Source organism: Magnolia sinica, chromosome 1 (assembly GCF_029962835.1).
Source record: "Magnolia sinica isolate HGM2019 chromosome 1, MsV1, whole genome shotgun sequence".
Classification (NCBI taxonomy): domain Eukaryota; kingdom Viridiplantae; phylum Streptophyta; class Magnoliopsida; order Magnoliales; family Magnoliaceae; genus Magnolia; species Magnolia sinica.
Window position 1 is genome coordinate 100,918,154 of NC_080573.1, and position 19,959 is coordinate 100,938,112.

A 19,959-nucleotide genomic window follows, 5' to 3' on the forward strand; every position below is an offset into this window, starting at 1 on the left:
TACGACTTAAAGATTGGTTACCGGCATATTCTACTACAAATTCAATTGGCGTAAAGTAAAAGATTGTCTTACTTGTAATAGTTGCCATTGGTTTTAGCTTGAACGTATGTATTGTATCGTTATTCTTTCAATCGTTGCTTAACTTTACTCTTAGATCTTTGCTTAGCTTTTGTATTAGAGATTTGCATTGAAGCTTTGGGGGTGGAGCATGGAGCTTTGTATTGGAGCTTTATTAATGATTTGCCCCCTTTTGATTGGGTGAGATTTTCTCTGAGAATCTTCACAATCAAAACTATTTTACCTTTCGGCCATAGCAATAATTCGATCGCCATAATATGTCCGGGCTTAAGCCTTATCATATAATAGTTCAGCCGTAGTAATGATACTAGCTCCAATGTTGACTTACAAAATTTGATACCAACAATTATTATTTCAGAAAATCAACAATTACCTTTTCTGAGATCAAAGAATCAAGAGTTTCGCATGGCTGTTCAGAAGGATATGTTTAAAAAGAATATTTAGAAATCGTGTTTTTCTTTGATTTCTCTATTCATTGAGCATTCTTAATTCTTGCTTCATCAAAGAATGAAGGTTCATGAAGACATGGCTGAAATACTACTTGTCTTATGTTATGTTATTTGCTTTCTCGAAAAATCATCAATACTCTGGACTCGTTGTTCCCTTTTTTTTTTGTCATGTTCTCTTTCATATGTCATCGTAATCGCACATTTCTATCTTCTTCATCACTGTTTCTTTCGTTATCCTGAACATAACTTGACTTGATCCGATTCTCCTAGAAGATATCGACATGATGCCCCCAAGTCTTTCCATTGATTGATGAATTTGTCAACTGATTCGTCTTCTTGTTGGCGAGTAGAGGCTAATTCAGTCAAACTGACTTCTCTATCGAAAAAGAAGTTTTCCATAAAAATACTCTGCATCTGTTCCCAAGTATGAATAAATCCTGGGATTAAAACTGAATACCATCTGAAGTCTTTCCCTGTCAGAGAAGACTCAAATAATCAGAAACAATACCAAGGAACTCTAGAGAAATTTCTCATCATTATTACGAAGTGCATCATATGTTCTTCTGGTGACCTGTCCCCATTAAACCTCTTAAAGTTTGGGTGTTTAAAGTCAGCGGAAAATAACATTTCTTCTATTTCAGTGGGATATGGTGTCTGATATATGAACCTTTTGTTCTGATTTTGTTCCTTCTCTAGATGAATGGTTTCGATGACCATCTGTCGGATTTCACCCCGCGTTATGTTCTTAGTAATATTAGGGGTCGGTCCTTGAAATCTAACCACTTGTGGTTATGGCATTTCTACTTGTGGTTCAATGTTGTTCACGGCAGTCACTGTTGGAAAATTAGGGACTTCTTCTTCAACATGCTCATCTGGTGAAGGCTGATTAGGCTGATTAGGTTGATTAATATCTGCCGACAAGTTTTTTGTTTCTTTATAGTTTGATTGTCCTTATATTAAAGGAGAAAATGAACACTACATTGTTGATGTCGTTGAGGAAGATGAACTGTTGTGATATTGCATGACTAAGGTGAGGCTGCGCCTCGTGACATTTCGCATAATCAACCCTTTAACCGTCTTGGCAGGATAGTACTCCTTGTGGGAGAAGATCGAACTCTTCGTCTTTTGGATGTCACTATCATCCATCCTTCATCATCTCGCTGCGCTACTGGTGAAGCAGAAACCATTCCGGACATCACCTGACATTACCTATCCTTAATCGCAACTGATTTAACCTTCTCTGGTACTTTCTATAGTAGTGATCCCATATTGTCGATGTAATCTACTGCAAATCCGTCAGGTGTGAAGTAGACAACTACATTATCGGAAGAAAAGTCATTACAGTTGTGTAAGGACAAAATACCGGTTATTCAAAATAGAGTATCAGCTATTTTAATTAGATAAAAGTGTACTTTGTTTTTGTAATGTCTCAGAAAAATTCGTATGAAGACCCAAGTACCACCTCAGGCAGAAATCCCTAAGGACCGTATTCTGTAAAATTTAGGCGAAATTTAGTTAAATACTAAAATAAATAATCAGTGGATTTAGCTTAAACCACTATTTATACAAATGGCAAGACCCAAAACCATCAAAATAGCTAACTCAACACTACTTAAAAACCTAGGAAAAATTTCAAAAGCCTATTGCTCTCGAGAGTACATTGAAACTCCGTATCAGACCTAGACCGCGCGTTGAAAGTCCGATGACCGTGAAACTATAGGGTTATATCCGTCTTATTGGGCTTGACAACCATCGTGGGAATCGAACCCAGATAGTATCCAGAAACGCACAACTTGAGCTCTGAGCGAAGTGTGTGAGAAACGCGAATATCTTTAGAAAACGTAATGAAACTTAAGTAAATTGGGTCGTTCACTTATGCGCGAAATTGAAGATTTCGGACCATCAATTTCTGACCAAACTTCACCCATGGATCAGGAAAAATTTTCCTGCACATATTTGTATACTTGTGGCCCTGATCGAGTGACAACGACCGTTGATCTAATATAGGTCCTTCACGGTCGATCGGCCTATCCAATCATGTTGAAACCACATCCTAGCATAGATCTATCGTCGGGGAACTTACCCTACGCCGTAAGTGAGTAGTGGACCTCCAGATGAACCCCGCCTGCTCGAAACAGACGCCCTTTGGTTATAATTTAAGTATACCATGGCCCTGGGGCCATTTGCATCAGTACTGGGCCTATATAAAGCCCTTAAACCACCCCATTCCTATCCCATACGAATTTTCTCTAACCTTAGGAGAGAGAAGAGAGAAAGGAAGAGAAAAGAGTAGGGAGTGAGGGGAAATCTTTGGAGTTTACTACTGTGATTCTTTCCCATGACTCCACGCACTGAATCGCCTTTACATCTAGCTAACCGATCCATTCCAACTACGATTTGGGAAAGAAATCCTAACCCTAATCTTGATTTAGAAAGCTGGATTGAGTAATCGGTAAACTAACTAACCTATTTTATTATTTAGGTACCCGTCGTTCCGTTTTCAAGAACGTAGAATTCGAACCGAGTCTGAATCAAGTATTCTAACAAAAGGTGCGGACTATAAACATTTAGGTTATGGTTTTTAAGGCTTTCAATGTCAGCTAATGATTTATGTCTGACTTGATTGCTACCATATGATCTTAATTACGATGTTTTCGATAAATTATATGTGTGTGAACTATGTTGAATATAAGATGCATTTCATGTGTTTGTTGAAATGTTTGAATGAATATGAAATTGTGATTTGTGCTTGTCATGACTACAAATTTAGGATTCATGCTTGTCGTATGTATCACGCTTTCTTTGTGTAACGAATTGTTATGGATCGTGTCGTAACTAATCTAATCTATGTATTTAGTAATGTGTAGCCTAAGTGTTTGATAAAATGTCTGAATGAGAAATTGTTGATGATTTGTATTTATTAAGTGTATTAAGATAGGATTCTCAATTTCCTTAATCATATGTATAGTTTCCTTCATGTAATCATATTTGTCTTTACACAATTTATGGATAAAATGCAAGTGCTTGGTAAGATGTTCAATGTGCTTGATGAAATGTCCATATGAGAGATCTATTTAGAATGTATGTTAAATGCTGATACGATTATCACATGTATCTATATATTGCATCTGAGTAAGGTTGGGACTACAACGTAGAGTAGGCAATCGGTAACACTTCCAGTCTGGGTGGCTGCATTAGTCTCGCCACATTAGGTAACTCGATGAATCCGAGTCGCACGACAATTTTCGACAGTGGTTAGGCCACAAGGGGTGCTTATGCGCTCCATGTCGATCAAGTCTGCATGTGCTCATACCAATCGAACTTCCCAAAACATCAATTGGCTTATTGTGTGTTTACCATGTATGGATATCACTGCTTGAATCTAAGGTACTACTAACCAATGTAAAAGCCCGCTTCAATCATGGTACCACGATCCGCTAAGACTCATGAGCCGGGCATGGTGGTATGGGACACCGTGGTTGAGCTGTCGGCCTACGCTGGGGTGACGAGCCTCCCCGTAGTGACCAGTGAGTGACTCAACACTCATGAGCCGAATATGGTGGTATGGGACACCGTATTCAAGCTGTCGGCTTACGGTGAGGTGACGAGCCTACCGTAGTGACCGCGAGTATAAACTCTTGAATTTGCCTATCCACTACTTTTCATTAGGGGTGATGCCCTACAACTTGCCTATCATATGTGAATAACTAGGACTGAAGACCCTAAATGAATCTTCGGTTTGGTTTAATGATATAAAGGGAGGTACCTTAGCTTCCCAAATCTGCTGTATGAATAAGCTTAATTAAGTACTCGGCTAACACGACCATACACCGCATTGCATGTGCTTTAGCAAGGAAGTTGCACCTTTAGGGAGTTTGTCATGCACAAACTTGGTTGTCAGAGTCACTTTTGAGGGAGCTTTGTGGGAGGGCATGCATCATCTACATACCATCCCTGCATTAATAAGAGTAACTAGGAGTAATTGTTATATTGCTTTATCATTACTGCTTAATTGACTTGATAGCATGTTAACCTTTGCCTTATAGTACCACTGAGTTGATCACTCACTCCCACCCTGGGATGGTGTTTTAAAACACCAACCAGACTCTGTCGTAGATGCAGGTGAGGACGAAGTCTATGTGGCTGAGTTCAACTTCGTAGATTGAGAGGAGGAATTCTCCTATGTTCAGCTATCAGGTGGGTCCTCGTAGACCTTGTACTGATTCAACGAGATTACAGGGTTACATGGATTAGTTGGACATTTACATTTTGACATTTTGTATATTTTGAAACAAACCTTGTATATTAAACCCTGTTACATCATCATACTCTGGAGTTTATAAAACGTTTGTTGTTCAGATATATATGTAATTCAGTCTTCCACTTGCAAAATTTAATTATATCTAGAGTATGATATGTTGTTTTAGTATAATCTCACTCGTGTTTAATGCATTGATATGGTTAACATCTAAACATCATTATCCATGTTGCATTAGTCATGTGCTGGATCTCGGGAGTAGAGTTTTGTTCGACCCTTGAAATCCAGGGCATTGCAAATTGGTATCAGAGCATGATTTGGATTAAACTGGACCTGGGTTATTGGTAACATAACGCACTCTAAACGCACTCTGACTTAAGAAGGGGGTGATGAAATATAGAAATGATCATAGGATCCCAAAGTTTCGCTGACAGGTGAAATTGGCTATTATAGCGTAGCCCGTACACGTTCGAGATCATGTAAATTGATCTCAGTCCCTTTTAGGCCATCAATCGACGGGTTTGAACAATAATTCCATGAATCCCACACTTGACACAATCCAAAAAGTGTGAATATGGGCTTGTTGGACCGAGAAAACGCATCAAACGGGCATAAGGGCCCAAATCACAAAATCTAGTGGGACCTAAGGGGTCCCCCACACATGCATAGTACCCCGGGAGGGGGTGGCCACCGCCGAACACCCCAGTAGGATGCGGCGGCACTGCCCGGCTCTACAGTAGGCTGCGGTGACACCGCGGCAATGGCGGCACGCCGCCCACCGACCGACCGTGTGGGGCCCACCCACGTGTGAGACCACCTATTTGACTCCCCTTTTGCCCCTCTTTCTCATTCCATCCTATTCCAAACCCTCTAAACCCTTCAAAACCCCACTTTTTCTCCCAAACCCCCATTCCATACACTCAAAGCCACATTTTCTTCTACATTTCACACCCATCTTCCACCATTCTCTCAAAACTACCATTTTTATTTCTCCACCTTTCCTATTTCCACCTATTGGAGCACCAAAAATCCTCTTTTTGTGTCTCAAATTTCCCATATCCTCAAATCCACTTTACTCTCCAAGCTTTTCCACTTCCATGGCTCTCTTTGAGCTTGTCACCGCTATCTTCTCAATCTTAATGCTCCTTTCCCTTATGGGAAAGAGAAGAGCGGCCCCGGATGAGGCCGGGCCATGCCGTCCAAGCTGCTCGGGGAAGAAGGTGAGCGCCGAGGCTAGTAGAAGTGCCAAACGAGAGCGAATATCGAAATGGGATCTCATTCCTTAAATTTCACTCGAAATATCTCTACCGACGGGCACCGGACTTGGTAAGTTTTGTGACTGCAAAGTCGTATTTGAAGCTCATGTTGATGAGAGACTATTTGGGCTATATCCAGTTATTAACCTTCTGTTGGAGACCTGGTGGGGTCCTATGTTTGAAGGGAAGGCTCATGCAAGTGAAGGCATCGTACGAGCCTTCTATGCCCATATATGGAACCCGCTACTGGAACGTCTTCAGTTTACCATCCCCCTGGGGAGGCAGGAAGTCATAGTCAATGTAGGTGTGATGGCCCGTATCATGGGGATTGAGCGTGGTGTGGTACATGCTAGTGCATCTCATCTCACTAGTAGACAAGAAAAAGATCGCCGCACATGTTTTCTTTGTGGCCGACTGGCTCATTGGAGGCGAGACAATAGCCTCCCATCGACTAAAATGACGATAGACTTCCACCTACTCCACCACATATGCACGTACAACATGTATCCTAGGTGGAGTAATGGTACAAAATGCACTCATTTGATGGTGGACTTCCTGTATAGAGCTGGACAGGGAGACAAGCTGTGCTTGCCTACTTTCGCTTTGTCACAGATAATCAGGACCGCACGCTCTACTTGGGGAGACGCCTCACTTCCATTTAGCTGACTTATTTGCAAGATTGCCCACAATTTCAGTTTCAGACTAAATATAGATAATCTTGCACCCATCCACTTCATCAGTGAGACTACACTCAACAATATGGGGATTGGCCCTAAGCAACGTCAAGCTCGACTCAATGAGTATGGGGATGAAATAGAAGAAGAAAGTGAAGAGGAAGAAAGTAGTGAAGATGAAGAAGGAAATGAAATAGAAGAAGGGAGTGAGGAAGAAATTAGTGAGGAAGAAGGAAGTGAGGAGGAAGAGCAGGAAGAGGAGGAGGAGGCCTAAGACTCAAACGGGGGACCTCCTGCTACACATGAAGACCGCCATGATCGGGCTGCCTTAAAAGCCCACATGGCTAGGATTGAAGAAAACCAAGCCGCCCTGAAACAGGAGTTCAAGGAGAATCAGGCTTATCTGAAATAGAAATTCAAGAGAATGTCTCGCACCTTGAAGTCTCTCCTGTGCTGTATGCAGGATAAGGGTGCATCTCCACCTTCGCCAGAGTCGGAGGACTAGTCATGTGTTACAATCGTTTTCATGCTTTCTTGTTGCCTATTTTTCTTTGCAATAGCCTTGGTTGGCTTAGTTGGATGTAAGAGTAGCTAGTGTTAAAACTTTTTCTAGATTAGCTCACATGCATTCTCTGTCATGATTCATGTAATACTACATCTCATATATTATGACAAATTTTAGCTAAATGGAATGCATGAAGCTTCTTTTGATTTGGAATGTGTAGAATGTTTGAAAAAGTGGACATTATTGTGGCCATGGGGCCCACTTCGCATTATCTAGGTCCAATTTCTCAAATATCACAATTATTAGTTGCGTGGACTTGAGCAACTGCGATGAGTTGCATAGGTCCGCGCAACTCTACTACTTCCTCGCAACACTATTCACCCATGTAATTATTCATTCGTGCTACTATTCATCCACGCTACTATTCATCGCAGCACTATTCATCGCAGCACTATTTATCGCAGTAGATTTTCCAGAGAGGGATGATAGAGAGAGGGCCACGTAATGGGCAGGGCTGCCTATCTTGGATCCTTGATGTGCAACAAACCAAACTCCTATCAATCCATGTATTTTTTGTGCCTCAACACTTTTCAACCACCATATGTATAGAATCAGATGACTTGTGAAGGGGAGGGTTATTCCTTCTAATGAGTTCTTTTTTCTTATAATCAAGGACTTTACTTTTGACGAAGCCTGTGATTTTCTTTACACCGTTCAACAATAAAAGAATATAATCAAAAGGATAAAATTAGGCCAAAGAAAATCAATTAAATATATAAGTTTTAAATATACTCATCTAGAAAAGAAAGTAACAAAAAAATGTGTAACTAACAACAATCCATTCTTAGTAAGATGGTCATTGGAAATGATCATTTATTCATGGCAAGAAGGTTTTCGGGCACGAGAGCTGGATCACCTACACAACTGGCATCATAGTTGGATGGACATTAGGAACGACAATCCATTCTTCATAGGCTGGGCTTCATTATGCACGATTGTGGGTCGTGAGAAGAGTGGACATTTGTTCATCCCTTGACTAACTTTGTGGTGGGATAGTCATTGTGGCAATTGTATGTTCATAACACAGAACTGGGTTTTGTGGCAAGATGGTCGATGGTGGCCAGATCTTCGATTGTCCATTAATTGTGCTTTTGGGTTTCGCAACTAAATGGTCATTGGAAAATGACGGTCTATTTGTTACCCCACATGGTTAAGCTTCGTGGGCAAGTCGATTGTTATTTAAATGATTAACCCTTCGACACTTAGCCACGTTACTTCATGGCAAGAAGGTCAATCGAGTGATAACTTTTTTGTCTCTTCAGGTTCTTACTTCGCAGTGAAATAATCATGGGAATGACTATTCATTCATTGCTTAGATCGTGACACTTAGCCACGTTACTTCATGAGACGACTGCTTGTCCGCCATTTGGCTGGGCTCCGTGGACAAGACTGTTGTGAGACGACCAATTGTTCATTGCTCAAATGGGATCCGTGTCAAGGTAATCGTAGTTAAATAGTGACCTCTACGTAGCTTAGTCTAACTCCATGACAAGATGGTCGAGCAGAATCTCTAAGCATGTGACTAGATAGCCCCACTGACGCCCATTCGAGACAAAGATCTTCCTGGGTTTGACGATATAGTCACAAATATAGGGTGTCTAACTACCTGACTCTAACTTACTAAATTTGGGCTAGTTTTTTAGCATTATGCTAGCTTTAGTAGTGGAGGAGTTAAATACAATAATAATGATGATGATGGTGGTGGTGGTGGTGGTGGTGATAAATGTTAATAGACAAAAGATAGGCATCGTTGAGCTTTAAAATAGTAGTGTTGAATTGTATTGGAGTGGCATGGGCCCTGACTTCTTTATTCTTTGTTGTATTTATATATGTGTAAGGCAATTTGTTGGAGGCGCGTATTAGAATTGACCTTTAGAATCTTCTCTTGATTGATTGGCCAGTTAGCAAGTATAGTCGATTAAACTTTTAACTTAAGATGAGTTTATGAGATTTTCTTTAATCGGTCAGTCGTCAAGTATAGTTGATCATGTTTCTATCTTGAGATAATCTTTCATTTTTTTTCACAAGATCCCCCTTTTTTTTTAACAAAAGGACATTTCATATAAGATGAGAAAGGAAATATCCAAGTATGGCAAGGTCAAGGAACAAAAAAGGAGCAGCCAACCTAGCAGGAAAGCAGAAAATAAAATAAAATAGCAAAGTAAAGAAATGAACTATCTTTCTCTGATGTAACCTAGCCTGATCTTGTCCAAGAATAGCCTACCGCGAACGATTGGAGGGAGGTCAGCTATGGAAAGGAAAGTTTGGTTGATCTGCTCACCGCTACCCATACAGGCAAGACCATCTGCCACCGCATTAGTCTCCCTAGGAGAATAAGAGATGGAGGCCTCAGTGTTGTCCATCAGAGAACGAATTCTGATCAACCAATACTGCAGGGCCCATGAAAAGGAGGCCTTCTTTCTGATTAAGTCCACCGTGTACTTGGAATCACTGACAATTTCCACCTTGGAGAAACCTCTCTTAATGCAAAAGGCTAGTCCCTCCCAGATAGCCTTGGTCTCGGCCCGGCCATTAAAGCCAATCCCATAACCTTAAGCGAAGGCAAACATGAAAGAACCAGAGTTATCCCTAACAATTCCTCCACCACCCGATGGACCTGGATTATCCAGAGCTAAGTCATCAACGTTGATCATAATCCAGCCAGCTTTAGGCCGCACCCAGTGAACCACATGCATCTTCGCTGGCCTAGCTCTATCACCGTCTAGGCCCAACTGATGCAGGGCAGCAATAGAGGATCTAAGAGTAGACTTGGGGAGAGGGAGGCGATCGAGGGAAGAGTAGTCTGAACCAGTGGCTGATTTTGGAAATGACTCTAGCGGGAACAATAGGAAGATCTTCCATCCGGGCTGCGTTTCTAGCAATAATCAGCTTACTTTCAGAGGCACTTGTCCAATCATGTCGTGTCATCTATCTATATTGATCACTACCTTAGCTAATTATGCATATCAGAGCTCTCCACTTATGGCTTCACATGTCTAATGCACTTGCCTTTTGTCATGTGTCATGGGAACATCACTACTAACTAAAATACCGACTGTGGTTCCTTTTTGATAGGCCACTGTAGAATGTATGGCCTTTCTCATGTTGTCATGTATCATGCAATAACTTTTCTTGCATTGCAGTGACACATGTCATGTAGAAGCACCATTATGCTTTATAATCTCCTCCTACCCATCGAATCAGTTACGAGGATCTCATCTTGATCTTCCGTACAGTGGTGCCACGGACATGTCAGTTTACTAAGCATCAAATTTGGCATGGTCAAATAAGTTGTAAACAAGATTAGGCTTGAGTTTGGTAAATATTAAGTAGGTAGGATGGGGACAAAACGAAATGGGTCGCAGGTTAGGTTTGGGCAAGAATTCTTGGCCTGTTTAGCACACGGGTCATGCTCCCGCAGATCCCAATTAACCCATTGCCACCCTTTACCATTAAACTAAAGAAAAATGCTCCAATGCTCTTAGAGCACTAAGTTATAGTGCTCCTAGTTGCATGGGGGCACTTGGATGATCCAAATGATGAATTTAGAGACTGAACATTAGGCACTTGGATGATGCAAATGATGAATTTAGAGACTGAACATTAGGTTCAACACAGATTATCGTTTCATAGGATATCATGCATATATCACACCAATCTAACTATCGGTACAATCTGATCATTGGCCTTTAATATGGACGGTTAGATCATTTACACAAAAATATATAGGTCCAAACAACAATTTGATCAATCTAGATTTTGGGTCCATCATGAATCACTTTTGTTCCGCAATTGTAACCATCCCCTCCAAGGACTGGAAAAAGCATGGCTACGAAAATAAGGACAAACCATGGCAAGAATAGCTCAGCTGACCATTGCAATTTTTTGCACAGTAGCTCATAAAATATGTTCTGGAATTGATAGACAGTTCAGATGGATCAATTAGACCGACCAAGTGGTCAGATGCAATTAGGAGTATTATAACTTGTAGTTCTCTGAGAACACTAGTGGAGCATTTCTCAAACTTAGAAAATGATAAAATCAAGGAGAACCACAAAAGAACCCAGCATTTCCCTTCTCAACTTAACAAGCTTCAGCATATCTGCCTACTCAACATTGCTCTGAAAGAGACACAAGAAAACCTCAGATAATCTTCTAATTTCCATTGATTGTTGCCGGCCTACACTGGCCTGCAAAACAGAAAATCTCTTCATAACCCTCTAATCCTTCCTATAAATAACTTTTGTAATAGGATTGCTACTCATCCAAACCGAAACAACCAGAAGACAAGTTCTGAGTAGGTTATAAATCCCATTTGCATTAGATTTGTATTAAAATACAAATACCAACATTGTCTACCATGGCCTTTCACACACTTAAGCATGGCTCCTTCCTAGTGGTACTAATCCTAGCCATTGCCCAAACGTCAAAAGCTGGCGACCCGGATATTATTTCCGACTTCTTGATCCCCACAAATCTTACCATAGTAGACAACAACTTCTTTACCTACACTGGCTTTCGGGTACTTGTAGATGCAGACCCACCCACAACATTTAAGGTCACGAAAGCAAGCATGGCCGAGTTCCCAGCCCTCAATGGTCAGAGCGTCTCGTTTGCAGTTCTACAATACCCGTCCGGGTCAGTGAACCCACCTCACACCCACCCCCGTTCTGCCGAGCTCCTACTTCTCTTGCAAGGGTCTCTGGAGGTGGGGTTTGTCGACACAGCTAACAAACTCTACACTCAGACCCTCCAGGTGGGCGACATGTTTGTATTCCCTAAGGGACTCGTGCACTACCAATACAATAGTGATGGTAAAGATCCAGCACTTGCCATCTCGGGCTTTGGGAGTGCGAATGCTGGTACGGTGTCAGTTCCTGGCACTGTCTTCGCCACAGGCATCGACAATGTCATCCTTGCGAAATCTTTCAAGACTGATGATGCCACAGTTCAAAAGATCGAGGCTGGAATTGCACCCAAGGCTTAAAGATTTGAAGATTTAGATCGTACGTTGTTTTGAATGAGAAGATAATAATCCCCATCGATTTTCTTTTTATTTATGTTCATTGTATTGGAACATTGATTGTTTGTTATTCAAATTTCTTTGTCAATCCATGCCTATTTTTTTGTGTTTGAATTTGGAGCATTTTTTTATCATTTTGTGTGAGTGACAATTCACACTTGTCGATCCAGTCGTGCCAGGCACTGAATGGGGGACACACAGCCACATTATTGGATTATTGTACACCTGGTGGGGCCAGCCGTAGATGCTGTAAAGAAAGAAGAATTTCACACCACGAGAAGAATCTGCTTCTCAATCAGCGTAACCAAACCACAGTAACTCAAGAGTATTCCTCTAAAAAACTATTATTGTTGGTGGTCAGTTTTCTGCTGCATGTATGCAGGCATTCCAGAATTAGATTTGCGGCTCAATTCAAACCGAACAACTATGACCCCAAGTGCTAAGATAGGCAAACATACAGTGTATGACCGATATATGATGAGATCAATCACCTATATAGCCACTCGCTCAATGTGTCAAAAGGATCAGAAAATATTCAGAGGGTGATATTCATCCTTGATGATGGGTTACACATTTACATTCCATGCAAAAGGACTTTTCAATACAGATAAAGTAAAATAAGAAATGGATTCTTACAGTCGCTCGCGAAGAACAGCTGTAAGACACTTTTTCAAATGAAGAATTGAATCCATAATACGAGCGTAGACTTAAATTATAGCTAAGATTACCAGCTACTTGATTGCTGGACGGTCTGGATGAAACAGATGGACAGCGTTCATAAAACACATGCACCATGGTGTAACCCACCGTCCGGCAATCTGGACGGTGCGGATATAATAAATAAATCATGGTGGGTCCACATTAGCGTGGCCCACCACTTGGATCAAATTGATACTTGTGTTTTTACTTCATCCAGGCCGTTCAGGAAGGACGATGTGGATAATACATCATGGTGGGATTTTCACCATCCATGGCATGGATCTAATCCATCCTTCAAGGTGGGCCGTAATAGGAAAGAGAGAGAGAGAGAGAGAGAGAGAGAGAGAGAGAGAGAGAGAGACGTGTGAAGGGGAGGGACCCCGCCACTATAGGCCCTCCCTATACTCAATACAATGCATACATCAAGTGGGTCCCACCATAAGTGGGCCCACAAATAGAAATCAACGATGAAAATCCTAAGATCACCCATTTATATCACTCTTTCTTAGTCCATTGGCTTCCTTAGCTTCTTGGCTTTGATTTTGATGGAGGATGATGAAGTATGGATGGCTAGAATGGGAGATTGGGTGATAGGGAGTGAGCCACACTTGGGTTCTCTCTTAGAAAGCTTGGACAGTCACCTCCCTTAGTTGCTTGAGAGTGAAGAGAGAAATGAGAGAGGAGAGGGTGTTGTATGAGAGATGGGATGGGAGGGATGGATGTTGTAAGAAGAATGACATGGAGGGTATGGGCTTGTTGAATTTTGGATGAGGGAGGGATGGGTGGAGAGAGAGAGAGAGAGAGAGAGAGAGTTGACTTTGGGTAAGGCTTGTGTAAGAGAGGGATGGGTTGTGTACTTGACTTGTGATTGATTGATTGATGTGATAGATGGTAGAAATTCTCTTAGAATTCGCAACACGCGACGTTTCTTCAGAATATACATGGGCCCACAACTCCTGGCCTAGGTATCGCATCGGCGCGCAGGACGTGGTGTTGGAACCCCGGCGATGGTGTGGTTGCTAGGGTATAAGTTTCTGTTCGAGTCGACTCGGGTTGACAGGGTGCGACTCAGGGTCACACGCAAATGTTATCTACGAGTCGTGGGTCGTCGGAATTCGACCGGAAGAACCGTGGAATCCTAATGAATGGTACGGACTAGGTTACGGGCCTTACATACCATGACATATATCTTTTCTGCACACCATCCATCCATTTTTCATACTATTTTAGGGCATCAGACCAAAAATGAGGTAGATCTGAGGCTCAAGTGGGCCACATTATATCAAATAGTGGGAATTGGGTGCCTATCGTTGAAAACTTCTTGGCCCCACAGAAGGCTATGATCAAGTTGATATTTGTGGTTTCCCTTCATCCAGGTCTTTGTGATCTAATCAATAGGTTGGATGGTAAATGAACATTATAGTGGGTCGTAGGAAGTTTTTAATGGTGAGCATTCAATCACCATTATTTTCTTATGGTGTGGTCCACTAGATATTTGGATATGCCTCTTCGTTGGTCTCATGCAATAAAATGATCTCACAAAATGGATGGATGGTTTTGATATAACACATACATCATGATGGGGCTCACATAACTTGGTGACATCAGGTCGATGATGTGTTCCACTACGCAATCCAATGCAGATTTCCTATTAATATAAGGTGGGGCCCACAATGATGTTTTTGGGAAATCTACCCTGTCTATTCATTTTGCAAGCTCATTTTAGGACAAGAAACCAAAAATGAGGTGGATCCAAAACTCAAGTGGGCCACGCTACAGGAAATAGTGAGAATTGGGCGCTTACCATTAAAAACTTCTTGGGGTTGGAGAAGTCTCCGAACAGGCTGATATTTGTGTTTTCCCTTCATCCAGGTATGTGTGACCTCATGATGAGGTCAAATGGCAAATAAACCTAATAGTGGAGCCTTGGAAGGTTTCAATGGTAGTCGTTCCATTCATGTTGCTTTCTAAGGTGTGGTCCACTTGAGCTTTGGTCAAGCCTCATTTTTTGGGCTCATGCTCTAGAATTATTATAAAAAGTTGATGGATAGTGTGGATCTAAGACATAAATTTGGGAGAAAACTTTTTTAAGAAGGATTTGTGGAACGCATTCCGTATTCATTATTAAGCCAGACCTCCCTCACTGAAAAAAATCACGGTGCACTTTCCAAGTTTCGCTCTAACAAACATCATTTAATGCAAAAAACTTTCATGGTTTCACATTCTATGATTTTTTTCATTATTGACAAACAGGCCCTTAGCCATAGATGAAGGGAATTACACTAAAAAGAAAAAGCAAAATGTCTTCCTTGGTCTAGTGATGTAGGCATAGGTGAAGGGAATTATAATACTCCTGAGCTAAAGCTAGCCCAACGTAGTAGCGTAGACAGGTTGGATTACATTAAGAGCTAAGCTAAGAGATAAACTAGGATAAGCAACGTTGCGTTGTAGAGTTGTGTTATTTTGGGTTGGCGAGAGCTCGAAGGACTTCAATTTTCCTCATATTTATAGAAATTTTAGACAATGGGTAGAGAGATCTTTGTAATCACTCTTCACCTTTGCTAATGTGGAAATAAATTTATGGCCTTAAACGATTGTGGCCTATTATGCAATGCTATGTGTTAGTTGTTTGTCGTGTACACACATCCTGACACAAGTGAGATTTCTCTATAGGATGCCACATACAGATGATCGTTATCCTTTTCTCAGCTTGAACATGTGTTGTGTGCCATGGACATCGGCCAACTTAGCGTTACCCTTATGTTGCTTTATAGTTTCTGATGCAGGTATGAACGCGATGAGGTCGATCACCATCTTCCTCAAGGATAACTACTTCGAATCCACAGAGCTTCTTTAGACTCCTCATAGAGACTTCTCGAATTCACGAGAAAAAAAAATAGAAATAATTTTAAAATATATGAAAGAAACTTAATAGTCATCAATAAACGAGTCTACAACCCTTTAAATAGGAATACCAAGACTTAGAAGAAGTTTAGGAATTAAACTATAACTAAAACTCCTTAAAATTCGTAACTTACTATAAATAGTAAATTTATATTTATAGTAAGTGTCCTCTATGGCTTAACCACGTTATTCTCCTAATTTTTCTAAACGCTTTTCATGTTGGACACAACTCCTAAAGCCCAATGGATGAAGAATTATAATCAAACTAAAACTTACTAAAAATAGTAAAAACGAAAATAAACATGAAATTCGACCGTCTATTTGATGGAATCTCGCAAATTTGGCATGGGCAACCTAGCTTTGGTTAGCTAAAGTAGCTCGTCCTACCCCAAAATCGTATATGGTACGTCGCAAGATATGCCTGATTTAAGGTTCTGACGGTCTTGATGACTTCTGCCTTCGATTGAGCCTTCTCTGATCCATCCTGGGCATGAAAGTGTCTACAACCGGCTCTACATCAGTTTCACAAGTGGTTTTGGCCATGAGGGTTTTTTATGTTTGATGCCATGGCACATAAGTCACTAACCATAGTCGTATTTCAGTTGTTAGCCATTATTAGTTATGAGATCACCAAGGTGAGTAGTCAACTCTACCACATGAGTAAGATGTGTGACACATGTTGCATGATAACAGAGAACCGAATCTACCTTTTTTAGACTACTCATAACTTTTCAAATTTTGGTCCAAATCAGAGAAGTCAATCAATCTTTTATTTACCTTTCATTGAGATCTTCCCGCCACATTGCATCATTTGAGACACTAGATTTAACATGGTGATCAGGCCTAAAAAGTAGGATCGTGCCAAAATCAAATGGGCCATGGGTAATGTTCGGGCAAAAATTCTTTGCATGTTGAGTACACGGGTTAGACTAGGGCTGACCCTAACCGTTTGCCGCCTCTCAGCGGACTGTAAGTTACGGTGCTCCTAGTTGCATTGGGACATTAGATAATCCAATCGATGGATCTAAAGACTAGACATTGGGTCCAAACACATGATTCATAGAATATCATACATATATTACACCAATCTATAAAACTATCGTTATAATCGGATCATTAGCCTTTAATATGGACGGTCAAGACCATTTACACAAAAATAAGTCTAAACAACAACATGATCAGTTTATATATTGGGCCATCATAGATTGTTCAGATCGATAGTTTTTGCGTAGTGGCTCATAAAATATATTCTGAACTTGATAGATAGTTCAGATCAATCAATTGAACCGTCCAAGTCGCCAGATGCAACTAGGAGTATTACAACTTATTGTGCACTGAGAACACTGGAGCATTTCTCAAACTTAGAAATGATAAAATCAAGGAGAACTATTGAAGGACATAGCTTTCCCTTCTCACCTTACAGGCTCCAGCATATCTTCGTAAGTAACATTGGCCTGAAAGAGACATGAGCAAGGCACAGATAATCTTCTAATTTCCATCGATTGTTGCCGGCTTACATAGGCCTGCAAAATAGAAAATCTCTTCGTAATCTTCTAAACCTTCCTATAAATACCATTTTGTACTATGATTGCTACTCATCCAAACAGAAAGAACCCAAAAACAAGTCCTAAGTAGGTTATAAATCCCATTTACATTAGATTTGTATTAAAACATAAATACCAACATCGTGTACCATGGCCTTCGACGCACTCAAGCATGGCTCCTTCCTAGTGGTACTAATCCTAGCCATTGCCCAAACGTCAAAAGCTGGCGACCCGGATATTATTTCCGACTTCTTGATCCCCGCAAATCTTACCATAGTAGACAACAACTTCTTTACCTACACTGGCTTTCGGGTACTTGTAGATGCAGACCCACCCACAACATTTAAGGTCACGAAAGCAAGCATGGCCGAGTTCCCAGCCCTCAATGGTCAGAGCGTCTCGTTTGCAGTTCTACAATACCCGTCCGGGTCAGTGAACCCACCTCACACCCACCCCCGCTCTGCCGAGCTCCTACTTCTCTTGCAAGGGTCTCTGGAGGTGGGGTTTGTCGACACAGCTAACAAACTCTACACTCAGACCCTCCAGGTGGGCGACATGTTTGTATTCCCTAAGGGACTCGTGCACTACCAATACAATAGTGATGGTAAAGATCCAGCACTTGCCATCTCGGGCTTTGGGAGTGCGAATGCTGGTACGGTGTCAGTTCCTGGCACTGTCTTCGCCACAGGCATCGACAATGTCATCCTTGCGAAATCTTTCAAGACTGATGACGCCACAGTTCAAAAGATCGAGGCTGGACTTGCACCCAAGGCTTAAAGATTTGAAGATTTAGATCGTATGTTGTTTTGAATGAGAAGATAATAATCCCCATCGATTTTCTTTTTATTTATGTTCATTGTATTGGAACATTGATTGTTTGTTATTCAAATTTCTTTGTCAATCTATGCCTATTTTTTGTGTTTGAATTTGGAGCATTTTTTTATCATTTTGTGTGAGTGACAATTCACACTCGTCGATCCAGTCGTGCCAAGCACTGAATGGGGCACACACAGCCACATTATTGGATTATTGTACACCTGGTGGGGCCAGCCGTAGATGCTGTAAAGAAAGAAGAATTTCACACCACGAGAAGAATCCGCTTCTCAATCAGCGTAACCAAACCACAGTAACTCAAGAGTATTCATCTAAAAAACTATTATTGTTGGTGGTCAGTTTTCAGCTGTATGTATGTAGGCATGCCAGAATTAGATTTGCGGCTCAATTTAAACCGAACAACTATGACCCCAAGTGCTAAGATATGCAGACATACAGTGTATGACCGATATATGTTGAGATCAATCACCTATTCAGCCACTCGCTCAATGTGTAAAAAGGATCAGAAAATATTCAGAGGGTGACATTCATCCCCTGATGATGGGTTACACATTTGCATTCCGTGCAAAAGGACTTTTCAATATAGATAAAGTAAAATGAGAAATGGATTCTTACAGTCAGTCGCGAAGAACAGCTATAAGACACTTTTCCGAATGAAGAATTGAATTCATAATACGAGCGTAGACTCAAATTACATCTAAGATTACCAGCTATTTGATTGCTGATACAGATTACACTACGGAATGTAATTTGTAAGCTGAAAGTAAAGGATTACTCTAAGAAATGTAATTTTCTTGACAGGAAAAGTAAGGGATTACAATAAGAAATGCAAATTTGCTGGTAATTGAAAGGTAATGTTTGGTTTGATTGGGTTGGTATCAGGCGAACTATTTATAGCCTTGATCTGGCCATCTAAATCTTTCTCACTTTCTGACGGTTAGTATAACCATTCACTACTACTTGTCTCCCTCTATTTCTTCTTCTGTCATCTGTCCTGTAATCCCTCCTTAACGATTACTCTTCCATCAATTGCTCTAAACAATGATGTGGCATTTGATACGCTCCTATTGTTGTTACCAAGAAATCATTTTTCAAATATTCAAATACACTATGCGGATCTGTATAGATCATACGTAACATACTTCAATTGGTTTTCATGAGGAATGGCAATAGTGGGATGAACATTGCCCACCACGTTGCTTCGCCTTTGGAAAAATGTGAAAGCGATGTGCAACCTCTCATTAATATGGTATTTATTATTAAAATGTGGCAGTAAGACAATAACCCCTCTCGGCCAATTCATCGTAACACGTCAACAACGGTCGCCCTTTATCGAAGCAAGAGTCAAACCCCGTGTCAACATGTGCTCTTACATCGTTTCCCACACAATTGTAATGATGCCCTAATAAATACTCATCTCTCTCTCATCTGATATAAGCATCATTTCAAAATCCTTCTCATTCTTACACCTTCATTCCCTCATCTACAAAGTAACTTCGAACTTCAACCTTTCTTCAAACAATAGCTACCTCCTCATCTTCTACCCCATCATTCTAGTAAATGATCTCGTCACAGTAATGGATGCTCTCGCTGAGAAATACATCGACAAAATAGTCTTTCAATCTCCTATTGGAGACTACTATTGTATGAGCCCAACATTCACTCCAACAACAGG

The 19,959-nt window shown here is 40.9% G+C and overlaps 2 protein-coding genes across 2 annotated transcripts; both read left to right on the top strand.

Annotated features, from left to right (window-relative positions):
• Positions 1-11,640: 11,640 nt before the first annotated feature.
• On the top strand, positions 11,641-12,267 carry LOC131248074 (germin-like protein 9-3). The gene has a single exon (XM_058248126.1). It carries the CDS (start codon positions 11,641-11,643, stop codon positions 12,265-12,267), a length of 627 nt encoding a protein of 208 aa, XP_058104109.1.
• Positions 12,268-16,472: 4,205 nt separating this feature from the next.
• Positions 16,473-18,227, top strand: LOC131254152 (germin-like protein 9-3). The gene is made up of 2 exons (XM_058255179.1): positions 16,473-16,524; positions 17,674-18,227. The coding sequence occupies exons 1-2, from the start codon at positions 16,473-16,475 to the stop codon at positions 18,225-18,227; spliced, it is 606 nt and encodes a 201-aa protein (XP_058111162.1).
• The last annotated feature ends 1,732 nt before the right edge of the window (positions 18,228-19,959 follow it).